This window comes from Peromyscus eremicus, unplaced genomic scaffold (genome assembly GCF_949786415.1).
Source record: "Peromyscus eremicus unplaced genomic scaffold, PerEre_H2_v1 PerEre#2#chr22_unloc_1, whole genome shotgun sequence".
Taxonomy (NCBI): domain Eukaryota; kingdom Metazoa; phylum Chordata; class Mammalia; order Rodentia; family Cricetidae; genus Peromyscus; species Peromyscus eremicus.
In genome coordinates this window covers 942,822-958,218 of record NW_026734286.1, presented here as the reverse complement: position 1 = coordinate 958,218, position 15,397 = coordinate 942,822, and the positions used below count along the sequence as shown (strand labels likewise).

Sequence of the window (15,397 nt, the reverse complement as noted above, 5' to 3'; positions counted from 1 at the left end):
GCCAGCCTGCGCTGTGTCTTGGGTCCCTTGCCCCTCAGATAAGATTTTACTTTTATGTTTTTATTTTACGTGTGTGTGTGTGTGTGTGTGTGTGTGTGTGTGTGTGTGTGTGTACACATGAATGCAATGCTCATGGAGGTCAGAAAAGGGTATGAGATTCCCAGGCTCTTATGAACTGCCAACGTGAGTGCTGGGAACCAAATATGCGTCTCCTGCAAGAGCAGAACGAAGGTGAGCTCTTAACCACTGAGCCCTCTCCTGCCCTCCCCTTAAATAAGCAGTAGGCGGCCACCTACTGGGTCTAGGGTGCTCACACACCATATGAGGGGGACTTAGAATTAGCTTCACAGGACCTGACCCCCCTCAGCACTCCTGTCACTGTCTACCTGGCACCTCAGCCCTGGAATCCAGGTCTCCACCTCAGTGCCACCCTAGTCAGCTATAGGTAGTGACAGCCAGTGCCCACCATTCTGTTCCACAACTTCCAGAAACCAGATAGAATTTTTCAGGTGTTTTTCCTGCCTCTGTCTGTTTTTGTTTTTCCTTTACTGAAAAACAAAAACAGACAGAGGCAGGCAGATCTCTGTGAGTTTGAGGCCAGACTGATCTACAGAGCCAGGGCTGCATAGAGAAACTCTGTTTTGAAAAATAATAACAAAAAGCGGGACCAGTAAGATGGCTCATCATGTTCAGGTGCTTGCCCATGCAACCCTGATGACCTGAGTTTGATCCCAGAACCCTCAGTGGGGTGGGAAAAAAAAAAATCAACTCTCTATAGTTGTTCTCCCAAAGCATAGTGGCATACACCTTTAATCCCAGCACTTGGCAGGCAGAGGCAGGTAGATCTCTTTAAGTTCAAGGCTTGATCTAAGGGGCAAGTTCCAGCCAGGCTGTACAGTAAAACACTGTCGGGGGGGGGGGGGGGGGGGGAGCGGGGGGGGGGGGGGGGAGCCCCAAGGCATGGTGGTACATCCAAGCACTTGGGAAGCAGACCTGCGAGGATCACTTCTTCTTTTTTTTTTTTTAAAGAATTTTATATGAATATTTTGATCCCACTCATCACAACTTGTCTTTTTATTTTATTTATTTATTATGTATACAATGTTCTGCTTGCATGTATGTCTGCAGGCCAGAAGAGGGCACCAGATATCATTACATATGGTTGTGAGCCACCATGTGGTTGCTGGGAATTGAACTCAGGACCTCTGGAAGAGCAGTCAGTGCTCTTAACCTCTGAGCTATCTCTCCAGCCCGAGGATCACTTTTTTTTTTTTTTTTTAAGATTTATTTATTTATTTATTATGTATACAGTGTTATGCCTGCAGGCCAGAAGAGGGCACCAGATCTCATTACAGATCGTTGTGGGCCACCATGTGGTTGCTGGGAATTGAGCTCAGGACCTTTGGAAGAACAGCCAGTGCTCTTAACCTCTGAGGATCACTTCTTTAACTTCAAGGCCAACTTGGGCTACATAGCAAGACCATCCCAAAATTTTTTTTTCTTTTTTTTTCTGGTGGGGGGGTTGCGGGGGGGAGGATTTTTCAAGACAGGGTTTCTCTGTGCCTGTCAGGATCTCGCTCTGTAGACCACACTGGCCTTGAACTCAGAGATCTGCCTGTCTCTCTGCCTCACTAGTTCTTGGTTTTAAGGGCGTGTGCCACCCCCACCTCCCCACCCCACCCCCTACCCCTGGCTTAAAGAGAATTTGAGTTTTTTGTTTGTTTGTTTGTTTGTTTTTGTTTTTCGAGACAGGGTTTCTCTGTGTAGCTTGGCGCCTTTCCTGGAACTCATTCTGTAGTCAATGCTGGCCTTGAACTCACAGAGATCCACCCACCTCTGCCTCCCGAGTGCTGGGATCAAAGGCGTGCACCTGCCGTGCTGCCACCGCCACCACCACCCGGCTTATTTTCTTTTTTAAGCATCAAGAATTAGGAGCCGGGCGGTGGTGGCGCACGCCTTTAATCCCAGCACTCGGGAGGCAGAGCCAGGCGGATCTCTGTGAGTTCGAGGCCAGCCTGGACTACCAAGTGAGTTCCAGGAAAGGCGCAAAGCTACACAGAGAAACCCTGTCTCAAAAAACCAAAAAAAAAAAAAAAAAAAAAAAAAAAAAAAAAATAATTAGGAAGGTGCCGGCGGTGGTGGTGCACGCCTTTAATCCCAGCACTCAAGAGGCAGAGCCAGGTGGATCTCGGTGAGTTCGAGGCCAGCCTGGTCTCCAAAGCGAGTTCCAGAAAAGGTGCAAAGCTACACAGAGAAACCCTGTCTCGAAAAACTTAAAAAAAAAAAAAAAAAAAAAAAAAAAAAAAAAGAGGAAGGCAGTGTGGGAAGCTAGATCTAAGTAAGCTCTGAGCTATTGTGGATAGAGCCCCGATTCTGAGGACAAAGGGTTCACAGGGGAAAGTAACGCCTTGGTGGCTATAGTTGAGGGGTGGGCAGGACGGGATGGAGAACTAAACTTAATCCTCATCCTTTCAGTCTGCAGATCCTCTTCTGCTGCTGGCTTCTGCCCCAGCCCCAGTTCTGGAGAGTTTGAGGTCCGTTTGACAATGTACCAAGGATGGGGATGTTGCTCAGTACAGTGCTTGCCTAGCATGCACAAAGCCCTGCGTTCTATCCTCAGCACCAGATAAACCAGGAGTGCTGATGCAAGCATGCATTTCCAGAACTGGGCAGGAGTGGAGAGTAGAGTCTGGAGGATCAGAAATACAGGGTCATCCCAGCTACGTATGGAATACATAACACACACACAAGAGAGAGAAAATGTGGTGCCTTGCTTCTGTTCCAGTCCAGAGCCAGAAAGGCCATGTCTCTTGGGTGTAGAATTCTGTCCGGTTCTTTGTTCAGCCATCACTGGGAGGATATTCTTACCTCTCTGTCTAGCTCAGGCATCTTCTACTGCAGTCGGAGCACCCATAGAGCACCACAGTCTTTCACTAGTGCTCCTCACTGGCCCCTACTGCTCTCTGGACAATACTCCTGTTCTTAGGGTGGAGAGATGTTATACTAGGTACAAGGAAGGTCCGAGTTCAGATTCCTAGCACCCATTTTAAAACTGGGCATGGTGGCATGTGTCTGTAACCCAGCACTAGCGGGCAGAGACAGCTAGGTCCTGGGGCCTTAGTGGCTAGCCAGTCTAGCTGAAATAGTTAACAGTGAGTTCCATTGAAAGATTGTCTCAAAAGAAAGTGAAGTGACTGAGGAAGGCATCCTATGTTAACTAACCTGTCTCAACTCCACATGTGTGGGCTTGATTATGTGTACCCCGCCCGCCCCCCTCCCCACACAATACACATGAACACAGATTCTAGTTCTAGTAGCCCACGGTGCTTCCCAAACTTCCCCATCTTCTATGGCCGTACTCTTCATACCTGCTGCTTCTGGGAAACACTCTGGAGAAGAAAAACCCACCCCACTTTGACCCACTCAGCACTCCCTTGTATCCTAACTCTTAATCAGAATTATCCTTTATCACCTCTTTGTCCTGGTATCTGTAGCCATGATACCACTCACCTGCTGAGCTGGGTTCCTCTAGGCCCTACATCCCTGTCACAGCCCTCCTGTTTTCTCTTCACCAAACTTAACAGTTTGTAGGATCTAGAGAATGAAGTACAACAGCCATACTTTTGGTTTTGAATGAGTGAGTTTATTAAGTCAAAGAATAAATAGCAAGTGATTAGTGGGAAGTGGAAGGGGGGTAAGAGACAGGGACCTGGGAATTCCTGACTAGCCAGGTTAGCCAAAAGAGTGAGCTTCAGGTTCTGTGAGAGACTTTGTCTCAAAAACTAACTTGGAGATTAGAGGAAGACACCGGTGGCAACCTTTAGCCTCTGTAAACACACACACATACACACAGAAGGCAAGGCCAGGCCTTCTCTGAGGGGCCTTCCAACTTGGAGGACAGAGAGGGCAGAACCTTGTGAGCCTATCTGAGATGGAGGGATTCAGAAGCAACTCTGGGAAGGAAGTAGTTCTTGCCTAGGGTCAGACATGCCTTTGTTGAAGCTCCAATCAGTGAGTCAGTGAGTTGAGACAACAGCTCTACATGACCACAGGGATAGATAAGGGTTAGCAGAGCATACTTGGATGACGACTGGCTGGGGACCAGGCTGGGGCAGCAGGTGCATGACCCACTTAGTGACCCCACAGGAAGCCTCTGGTCTCATCCCAGGTGCTGACCTGGGGTGAGGGAATATTATTCCCTAGAGGGCCTTCTCACACTTTGGGGAGACTAGGAGATTTGGAAAATGTCTGCTCAGTGATTCCCATCCTAGGAACTGAGTATTGGGGATCAGATACCAGGAAACTACAGAACTTCCACTGCATCCAATTCACTGCCCAAATCACCTGCCTATCCTCCCTGATTTACACATGCCCAACCTTTGCTCTTCGGAAAGCTTGCTAAACTGCCCTCACCCCACCACCTGCTCCTTCTGAACTCCCATAATCCCCAACCTCAAGCTGGGATCCTACAGAGTATTCTGCCCTCAACTCCTAGATAGCCTCCCCCCTCTCCCCCCTCCAAGAATCTTCTTAGTGTCTCAGCTTTCCAGCAAGAAGCACTGTAAAACGTCAGTGTGGGAGAAGAGCACGTGCCTGCACAGCTGCTCAGAGATTGAGGTTGACTGAGTAACTCCTGGAGACTTACTTGTCTGCAGGGCAAGGTGATGGGCCACCACTAGGCAATTATCCACCAGCAGTTTTGTCACCTGAGAGATACTAAATTGCTTATCATTACCCCGGCTAAAAGAAGTGGAGAGTGGGGCCGGGCGGTGGTGGCGCACGCCTTCAATCCCAGCACTTGGGAGGCAGAGCCAGGTGGATCTCTGTGAGTTCGAGGCCAGCCTGGGCTACCAAGTGAGTCCCAGGAAAGGCGCAAAGCTACACAGAGAAACCCTGTCTCGAAAAACAAAACAAAACAAAAAAAAAAGAAGTGGAGAGTGGCCATGGTCCTGGATCCCAGCTCTCACATCTCAGCAACCTGGACCACACTGCTTCAGGCACACGTGTTCATTTCTTTGGCCCTCAATCATTTCAGGCCTCTGACCCCATAGTTCAGTGAGAGCCACCTGGTCATGGTCATGTGGGCCACATGCAGAGTGTAAGACCCCTGGTGCTGGGAGCTTACAGACCACCCTGCATGTGCCCCTGCTTAGTCTACCAGGCTCCACAGAGTAGTTAGCCTGGGGGATCCCCAGCTGTCATTTAGACCTTTAGCTTGTGCTGGCCTTGAGTGCCTACAGTGTGCTTCTCGGCCAATATGTTTGTGTTATGTGCATGTATGTGTGTGTGTATAACACAGAGGACAGCTGTGAAGCTGGTTCTTCCCCTCCACCTTACATGGGTTCCAGGAATCGAACTTGGGTCATCCAGCTTATATAGCAAGTGTCTTTACCACCACACCTCCCAGCCATCTCACTGGCCCATTGTTTTCTGTTGTGAGACTGGGTCTTCACTTAATTACCAAACCTGAATTGAACTTGTGATCCACCTGCCTTACCCTTCACAGTAGCTGGGATTATAGGTGTGGCTTCTTTTATATCCCTACCTCTGACTCCACTCACCAAGATTCTGGAAACTCAAAAACACAGACTTGGTTATCCCTGTCCACCTGGGACTCTTGTAAAAAGCAGATCAGATCTGGGAACTATGACCCAATATGAAATACACAGGCATTATAATCTTGATGCTATATACTAAAATAAAGGAGGCTTGTCTTCCTGTCTGAGCTTTCTGTTTAAATAAGCTTATGAAACCTCACCTGGTTCATTCCCAAGAGTTATACATGTTCTTGCTACTCCATCAGTCTCATACCACCCAATAGCAGACTTGTCACCTAAACCAAAACATGTATTTTTTAAGACTGGGTTTCACTATGTGTCTCATGTAAACCAGGATAGCATCAAATGATGGAACTTTCTGATCCTCCTGTCTTTACCTCCCAAGCACAGGTTTTTGTTTGTTTTGTTTTTCGAGACAAGGTCTCTCTATGTGGCTCTGGCTGCCCTGGAACTCACTCTGTAGACCAGGCTGGCCTCAAACTCATAGAGATCTACCTGCCTCTACGTCTCAAGTGCTGGGATTAAAGGCATGTGCCATCCAAGTGCTGTTTCTTTCTTTCTTTTTTTTTTTTTATATATTTTTTTAAACTTTATTTTATGTTCATTGGTGTGAGGGTGTCAGATCCCCTGGAACTGGAATTACAGACAGCTGTGAGCTGCCATGTGGGTGCTGGGAATTGAACCTGGGTCCTCTGGAAGAGCAGCCAGTGCTCTTAACCGCTGGGCTATCTCTCCAGCCCCCCAAGTGCTGTTTTATGTGGTTCTGGAACTCAAACCCAAGGTTTTGTGTGTGCTTTACAAGTACTCTACCAACAGAGCTAAAACCTCAGATTTATTTTATGCTATTTTGCTTCAACAGGGTCTCAACTTTTTCTGTTGTTTTTTGAGACAGTCTCACTATGTAGTCCTGACTGGCCTTGAACTCACAGAGATCTGTCTGCCTCCCCGCCACACACACACACACACACAAGTGTTAGGATAAAGGTCATTATGCCCTGCTGACAAGGTCTCAACTTTGTAGCCTGAGGATGGCCATGCACTTAAGATCCTCTTGCCCTCAGTCTCCAAAGTACTGGGATTACAGATGTATGCCACTACACTTGGCTAGAACATGCACTTTTGGAGGTAAGTTTCTTCAATTTTCTGAATCAAGGTCTCACTATGTAGCTTTGGCTGGCCTGGAAATTAGTAATTAGTAAAAATCACTGGGTAATTAGGCTAGCCTTGGATTTGTACTGAACCCCTACCTCTGCTGGGATTACAAGTATACACCACTACTCCAGGGGCTTAGAACATGTGTTTTGTATATCAGGGTGACTCCAAGGATATCACATTTATACTCACCTATGCACTTGAACCACCCTGCCAGGGTCCAAATAATCTTCCTGCTTAGACCACACCCCAGACTAGTGAAGTCAGAATCTCTGGGAGATCCTTCTGTTAACAGCTCTAGAGATTCTATTCTGTTTCTAAACTGATAATCATCTCTCTATCATAATCTGCTGAGTGTTTTGTTCCTTGACTGAATCCCCTCCTTTACCTGTGTCTACCTTGGCCCCTCTTTGGGCTCTCAAGGGCTGTTTCCATTTTCTTGCAACCCAGTCTTGTGGTTTCTCCTCTCTACTTCCTTTAACCACTGGGAACTTGAGGTGGCCTTAAAATCCCCTGCCTCACCAGGGGCAATAATATTCCCTCACTCAGTCAGTGACAAGTCTTTAACACTACCCACCCCCAAATCTGCTATCCCACTTGAGCCTTATGCTTTGGGTGCTCAGCCCTGGCCAGTGGGGCATTTGTTACCTTAACAGGGAAGTCCTGTTGAGAGTACACGTGTTGAAACAAGGAAGGCAGATGAAGCAACACAGGAGGACAAATATGTCCTCACCATTGCACCAGCCATATCCTAGCTCTAACTCTTTACAGAGACTTCTTAAGCCCCAGAGCACATAATATCCCCACTCAGGTACTCTGTCCCTGTGGCTGTCCTGAGTTTGGGCTTGGCCTTGTTCTTTGGAGACAAAGCCTGTCAAGACTCCAAAGTGTTCAGAGTAAAGGGGACAGTAGGGAATCAAGAGGCTAGTGACAGCTAGTAACTGTGTGCATTAGAGATGTGCTTAGGTCTGTTTACCTGAGCTTGGGGACAATAGTAGGCAGGCAGGAACTCAAGGAGGGAACAGACAGGCCATCTCCACCTCCTTCCTCCTCTGCCCTCCCCACCCCGACAGCCCCTACTTTGTGCGTCGGCCTGTGGAGCAGAAACCACAGATACTTCCTCAAAGCAGCAGCCTAAGCACAGAGCCCACTCACCCTGTGGTCCACCACCCCCAGAAGCTATGGTAAGTCCCCAAGCCCCCAGTGAAGTCCGTTCTGGCCAGGAAACAAGGGGCACAAGCGAAAACTGGGGAACTGGTAAATATTCCCCCATGGGTAGCCTGGCAGAATAGAGATGGGAACAAACAGTTTTGGGAATGAAATGGTGCAGGCAAAGATTGAGAACAGTCAAGGCATAGCTTGAGCTCTTGTGGACCAGGCTTGGATCTATGACTGCAAGGGGGGAAGGTTGGGTATGCTTGGAATGATATCCCCTCACCCCAGGTCAGCACCTGGGATGAGACCAGAGGCTTCCTGTGGGGTCACTAAGTGGGTCATGCACCTGCTGCCCCAGCCTGGTCCCCAGCCAGTCGTCATCCAAGTATGCTCTGCTAACCCTTATCTATCCCTGTGGTCATCTAGAGCTGTTGCCTCGACTCCCTCGCTGACTGGGGCTTCAACAAAGGCATGTCTGACTCTAGGAAAGAATTGCTTCCTTCCAGAGGTGCTTCTGAATCCCTCCATCTCAGATAGGCTCACAAGGTTCTGCCCTCTCTATCCTCCAATCTTCTGACCCTAAGTGAAGACAGGCTGAAAGGCCCCTCAGAGAAGGCCTTGCCTTGTGTATATACCTGTACCTGTAACCTATGGCAAATGGCCAGCTTTGAGAGCATCAGGGATGTTCTGAACATGTCATATAGTACATGTCCTCATGTGGAGAGCCTGCCTGCTGGTCCTCATTGGGGAAGGGGTCATGCTGTAAGCCTCCCTGTGCATACATCTTAGACTGGATGTATGCCTGTCTTTATAGTCCTGCATATACTTTTATTTCTGTAAATATTTACTGAGGACCTACTATGTGCCAGGCACTGGGAGGTCATTGATGAACTATAGGGACTAAAGTAGATAGCTGTATTTGTGTACATGAATGTGAAGGTTGGGTCTTCCTCGATGGCTTTCTACCTTCTTTTGTGAGACAGAGTCTCTAACTGCACCCGGAGCTTGTTGACTTAGCTAGCCTGGCTGGCCAGAAAATCCTAGAGGGCCTTCTCTGTAGGCCTCCCCTGAGGTAGGATTACAAGTGCTGCTCCTGGCTTTTTTATGTATGGGTACTGAGGATAGAACTCAAGTACACGGGCTTTCATGGCAAGTTCTTTGCCTACTGAGCAGACTGTTTAGTCAAACTGGGTGTGGCAGCACACACCTGTAATCCCAGGACATGGTAGGTGGAGGCAGAAGGATTAGGAGTTCATTATCCTCAGCTACATAGCAAGTTTGAAACAAGCCTGAGATATATGAGACCCTACTTCAAAAATAAATTAAAAAATAAATAAACAAGACAAAAACCCTAGTCAATGGTATGGTGTGGCTGAATGCTACAGAGTTTGCTTAGCAAGGTACTGGGTTCCATCCCTAACACCACAAAAATACAAACCCCCAAAACAACCTTGTAAAGACATTACAGCAGAACTAATATAAGAAATTTGATAGGTGATGGAAGATATAAAGAGAACAGTTACGTAGGATGGTGAAAGCGGACAACTGGGGAGGGGAAACTGACTTAAAATAGTGCTATCTCCTTAAGTAATATTGTCACAAAGACATGGAGGAGGAAGAGGAGACTCGTGCATTGAGGGGTATGCATTACAGACAGGACAGAGGCTATGAGATAGGGAGGGAAGTTGCTGAGTCATTCAGGACTGTTTGCTTTCCCTGGAGAGATGAAAACTCACTGAGAGATTGGGAACAGAGAGTCAGGAGGCCTCCTCTAGGGCAGCAGACCCAGGAAGAGCCCATTACAGTATTCTTGGCTGAGGGGGTCAGTTCCTCCAGCTGGGGTGACAGAAGTGGTTGGATTCCGGATGTATTTTGAAATCAGAACAAAAAGGACTGTGGAGAACCTAGTGGTTGGGCAGGGGGCAAAGAGGGAACCAACGAGGAGCAGAAGGTGCAAAGGTTGAAGAAAGTATCACTAACTGGAAATACCGTGTCGTGGCCATGGGCTAGTAGAGAGGCATCAGGAACTAGGTCTTGTTAGAGATGAGGTTAGACACAGCTTAGGTGAAGGAGTCAGGAGGGTGTGGCTTCCAGGAACCTGAGGCCAGGAATAGTTCTCACCCAAAAAGAGAAGCTGGCTGAGGTAGAGCTGAGGTTGAGGAGGAAGCAACAGTAGAATGGGAGCCTAAGGGAATGGAGAGGGTGATGGATTTGTGTGTCTACGACCAACTGTATCTGTAGGTACCTAGCTGTTTCTCCATCTGCCTCGTATGAGACTTCCTGAATGACCTATGTCTTCCTAGGGAAGCAATCAGGACTTCCGAAATCTCCAAGCTAAGTTCCAGGCCTCTCAGCAAGAGCCTGGGGAACCGTACAGAAAAACCCTAAAACCTGAGTTCAACCAACTCCTGAAGAAGTTTCCACAGACTGAATTAAGTGAGCAGCCCAAGAAGGCCTCACAATCTGAGCTCAGTACAGTGTCCTTGAAACCCCTGCAGCTACGGTTTGCAGACCTCCCCAAGAAGACTTCGCAGTCAGAGGTTCTCAGAAAGTTGTCGCAGCCTGAGTTCACTGATCTACTCAAGAAGCCTCTACATCCAGAGTTCACTGGTCTCAAGAAGCCCTCAGACGCTGAGTTCACAGATTCCAAGAAGCCCCCAAAGCCCCAGTTTGCCAGCCTCCCCAAGCCCCCACAGCCTGAGTTCACTAATCTCCCCAAGAAGCTTCCCAAACCCGAGTTTGGCGAGCTCACCAATAAGTCTCCACAGCTTGAGGTGCTCCAGGAGCCTAGTGTACCTGCCCAGAAGCCCCTGAAACCCGAACTCAGCAATCCTGCCAGGCCCCCAGTAGAGCTCAAACCTATTACATTCCCCAAGAAGTTCTGGCAGCCTGAGTCCAGTGAGGCCCCTCTGAAGCCCTTGCCATCTGAGTCCAGTACTTTTCCCAAGAAGCCACTGCAGCCTCAGGCTGCTGGTTTCTCTAGGAAGTCCCTGACACAGCCAGAGTCCAGCCAAGTTCCTCAGACATCCCTCTCCAAGCCTGGGACCAGTGAGTTTCACCCCCACTCCCCACAGTCTGACATCAGTACCTTTCCCAAGATGTCTCTGCAGTCTGAGTTTAATGAGAACTTCAAGAAGCCTCCACATCCTCAGGCCATTGGTTGCCCAAAGTCTCCACAGCAGCCCATGTCCTATGAGGTCCCCCAGACACCCCCCTGGAAGCCTGAGTCATGCAATCTCCCATCTTACTCCCCGCAGTCAGACTTCCATGCATTTTCCAAAAAGCATCCACAGCTCCAGCTAAGTGACCTTACTAGGACATCCTCAGAGCCCGAAGTCCGAAAAGTTCCTAAGAAGCCTCAGCACCCAGACCTCAAAGTGCTTCCTAAGAAGCCCTCACAGCTGGAACTGGGTCATCTCCCTAGAACATCCTCAGAGCCTGAGTTCAGCTCACTCCCCAGGAAGTTTCTGAAGCCTCAACACGGCAAGTTCTTCCAGCCTGACTTTCCCAAGGGTCTGCCCAGAAAGCCCAAGCTTCCTAGTTCAGTATCAGAGTGCTCTCTGCCCTCTGCCTTTACGGGCTCCAGCCCCCAGTTCCCCCTCAGCCCTGGGTATGGAGTCCCTGGGACACCCCGCTGGAGATCAGAAGACTTGCAAGTCCGGCAACTGCCCCGGCGGAGGCCTCTGCCCTCAGCCAGCAGCCTGGGATCCCCTCCAGCCAAGCCCCCATTACCGCCTGTTCCCATCAATATCCAAAGCTTCCGGAGAGGCTCAGCAACAGCCATAGGTGAGTTAGGGTAGGTGGATCAGGCAGAGGAAGGGACAAAATATCTGGACAGAGCCACTTACCTCCCATGTTCTCTCCTCTACAGCTGTACTGAAGACCAGCTCTTCTGTGACCCACTTCCCAGCCCAAAAACCTCAACATATCTCGCAGTGAGTGTGGGGAGAAAGGGGTCAGGCACGGGGTGTAAGGTTAAAGGAGGCCCTCATCTCAGCTATCTCTGCAGGAACCCGGACGAGATCTATGAACTGTATGATGCTGTGGAGGCCACAGGTGACTCTAGTCTCAGCCCCAGAGGCAGAGGTTTGTAGATGGTCTAGGTGGTTGGCTTGGGCATCCATAAAACATTAGTTGCAAAGGCATTCTCTCAGGATCCAGGTTTAAGTAATCCACAAAGTGATCCAGACCAGACTGGATGCTGGTGAGCCAGAATGGTGAGGAAAAGGAAGCCCAGAGGCACCCAAACCCCACCCACCAGGTTCCTTGCAGCCCATCCCAAGAGGATGTCCCAGCAAGATGTATGCCTGGAATCAGTAGCGAGGTGTGGCCTGGAAGCAGTGCAGCAAAAGGTTCTTTGCCTTTTTTCTAAGTCAATTTCTCAAAGGGTTCCAGGATTGGTGTCTCTATGGTAACAACATGGGCTTCTATGAAAGAGCTTTGATGATTCTGCAGCCACAGCCAAGGCAGTTGTTACCCCATTACCAATGAGGAAGTTCAAGGATCTGAGACTAGGCCCAGCCAGTTGATCTAGAGCTGTGGGGGATTCCAGCTGAGCCCCACCTCCCCTAGCTATTCCCTGTCTCACTGGGGCTCCTAGGAAGGACTTTTAGCCTTGGAATATGCTAGCTCTCACTGTTCCAGCTGGAGGTCCTGGTATAAAGCCAGATACCTTCAAATTCTCCAGCCCTTGCTCCTTTCTGGGCCTGTTGTTTGCTTCTCCTGATCCATCTAGAGAGAGCCCCTAGTGCTTCTGTTGAGGAGATGTTCTACGGTTTGGGGGGTAAGGGGTGTCAGCTTTGCAGAGGTTGGTCAGAGCCCTAGCCAGTTTCCAGGGTTAGAACCTTTAAACCTAAAAGACCATCCCCTATCCCACACACACTGCTTCAGTAACCTCCTCCCAATCTTTACCCACCATTTTTCAAGATCATGATCAAAGTATCAGACCTCGCTCGAATTTCTCCTTTCAGTGCAATGTGTGAGCCATCCTGTGGGCACAGAGTCTCTCAAAGGCTGCTTTGAGCATTTCAGAGGTATCTTTCTAGTACCAAAGTGGCCTGGGACCACCAGCACCTCCCTCCTCTTGGGTTCCTTTGAAACATGGCAGCCGCCCCTCCCCCCACACCCCTGTCTTTTGTCAGCTGGGAACTCCCCTGGAGACACAGGGTCCAGCCTTTCCAGGATTATATGTAGACCAACAGGAAAGGAAGATCATCAGTGGCCTGCTTCCGAACAAGCTGCAGGATGATCCAGAACCACAGGGCCCAGTGTTGCCACAGTCAAGTTTGTTTCTAGCTGTGAAACCACTCAAGGCTGAGCAGATGAGAAAAGCAGGTGCAGCGCAGGTTTCTCTGCCTAGAGTAGAGATCAATCTCAGCACTGATGGGGTACGACACAGGTGCCCCTCTGTGGTCTGCTCATCAGAAAAGATAGTTGGTCCAAAGTAACATTTGGGTCACTAACAAAATGGGGCCTCTGATTCAGGCCCTAACCCTCATCTTTAAGTGCCTGTCACCCAAGCCCTCAGCCAACAGTTGGACTCACTCTGGAAGCCTAGCCTACTGCTGGGAAGTGGTGTAAGTCAACTCCTCTGGGAAACCCTACCATTCAGTCTCTGCAGCAGAAGGTTCAGGCTAAGAACCCCACCCTGGCCAAGTGGTGGTGGCGGCGGCGGCGGCGCACATTTTTAATCCCAGAACCGAGGAGGCAGAGGCAGGTGGATCTGAGTTCGAGGCCAGCCTGGTAAGAGTGAGTTCCAGGACAGTCAGGGCTACATAGAGAAACTCTTGTCTTCAAAAAAAAAACCAACCAACCAACCAAAAAAAAAAAGAACCCCACCTTGGTTGCTCCCCCTGAGAGGCAAACTGTGGATGCTATAAGGGAAAGCTTGTTTTTAGCTCTCAATCCAAAATCTTACTGTAATTCCCAACATATTCTGGGAGGCAGAAGCAAAATGGCTCCCAAAGTCTACAATTTGTGAGCTGGTCATGGTGGCCAGCACTTGGGGAGATAGAGGCAGATAGATATGAGTTCCAGGCTAGCCTGGTCTATACAGTGAGACCAAAAACCAAAACCAAAGGCCTACAAATCCATCCCATCTCTACAATTTTACTAGCTAGGTAGCCTTAGACAGTTGACCAACTTCTCAGCCTTTCCTCACCAAAGTAAACCTTACCCACAAGAACCAATGAATCCTCAGAGAAAGGTGCAGAAGAGAAGTGGTCAAGATACAGGGAAGCCCTGAGGACTGACAGAACAGGGTCACCCATCAAGTCACTAGTGTAGAGACAAAGCTGGGGGCCTTTGTCCTGACTCTGTCCAATGCCCTCAGATGAAGTGCAGTCTACCCAGCAAACCACCAGATGGCCTCAGCAGGACACAGAGTTCAGGTACATGGGGCAAACAGGGTGTTACAGGGGTGGGCTAAGCTCGGGGCCTCTTGATAGGGCATACTTCTTACTTATAAATAAATACCCCAATGTCTGGGTCTTCCAGGAAGAATGCCACTCAGCCACAGCAGCTGCCACCCACAGACCCCAAGTTGCTGAAACAGATCAGGAAGGCAGAGAAAGCTGAAAGAGAGTTTAGAAAGAAGTTCAAGGTGAGAACATAGAACAAAGAATGAATCCTGGGAGGATTGGTACCAAGGGCCCAGGACTTCCATCCTGAGGAAGGAACCAAAATTACAGCAGAAGTAGAGTCTTAACATGATGTTCCCCAAGTTTGAAGGTGAGATCGTGATTCACACAAAGATGATGATTGATCCCAATGCCAAGACCCGGCGTGGGGGTGGCAAGCACCTGGGCATCCGACGTGGAGAAATCCTGGAGGTGATCGAGTTTACTAACAAGGATGAGATGCTGTGCCGGGACCCCAAGGGCAAGTGTAAGTGTGCTTGGCCCACATGTAGGGAAATGAGGGAGGGGTTCTAGGGTTGAGAATCTACTCTACTCTCCCCCCTGCAGATGGCTATGTACCCAGGACTGCACTGTTGCCCTTGTAAGTGTTGGTCCTGCCTTGGTGGAATGGGGAACACCAGGGTTGTCTCCCTACTGACTATACTGTGCTCTCTGCCAGGGAAACAGAAGTATATGATGACGTCAGCTTCTGGGGTATGTAGTGACTCCTACGGGGATGCTTGTTATCATGCTTCTGTGGCATAGATCACTTGAACTCATCCTTCTTTGCAGACCCTCTGGACACCCAACCGTTTCCTCAGGGACAGTAAGGCAGACAGACAAGTGGGTTCCAGGACCACCAACCCAGTCACTGCTTACTCAGAAGCCCTGGATCCCAGCCTGGCAAACAAGCCCAAGTGTACATGCCCACATAAAACCTGTCTTTAAAACATCCTTGCTTCTTGTCTTTTCCTCTCCTTCCTGACTGGTACACACAACAGAACACAAGCACATGCCAGGCATCCAAAGTGAAGAGAAAGAAAAATCAGTTGTCTGTCCTATAGGAAAGGAGCTGCTAAGGATTCATCCCCACACACCCTAGATGACCAGTAGCTGTATTCTAAAACTCCTTGT

The 15,397-nt window shown here is 49.1% G+C and overlaps 1 protein-coding gene across 1 annotated transcript; it reads left to right on the top strand.

Annotated features, from left to right (window-relative positions):
• Positions 1-8,205: 8,205 nt before the first annotated feature.
• Positions 8,206-15,215, top strand: Pram1 (PML-RARA regulated adaptor molecule 1). The gene is made up of 10 exons (XM_059251631.1): positions 8,206-8,250; positions 10,169-11,651; positions 11,737-11,800; positions 11,875-11,951; positions 14,197-14,254; positions 14,361-14,466; positions 14,588-14,750; positions 14,831-14,864; positions 14,943-14,977; positions 15,056-15,215. Exons 1-10 carry the CDS (start codon positions 8,206-8,208, stop codon positions 15,091-15,093), a joined length of 2,103 nt encoding a protein of 700 aa, XP_059107614.1. The 3' UTR covers positions 15,094-15,215.
• Positions 15,216-15,397: the final 182 nt, after the last annotated feature.

Excerpts from the sequence above, each read along its gene's own strand:
- Pram1 (XM_059251631.1), top strand. The coding sequence starts at position 8,206 with ATGCACCTGCTGCCCCAGCCTGGTCCCCAGCCAGTCGTCATCCAA. Across the intron at positions 14,467-14,587 it reads AGTTTAGAAAGAAGTTCAAG|TTTGAAGGTGAGATCGTGAT; the intron begins GTGAGAACATAG and ends ATGTTCCCCAAG. Across the intron at positions 14,865-14,942 it reads AGGACTGCACTGTTGCCCTT|GGAAACAGAAGTATATGATG; the intron begins GTAAGTGTTGGT and ends GCTCTCTGCCAG.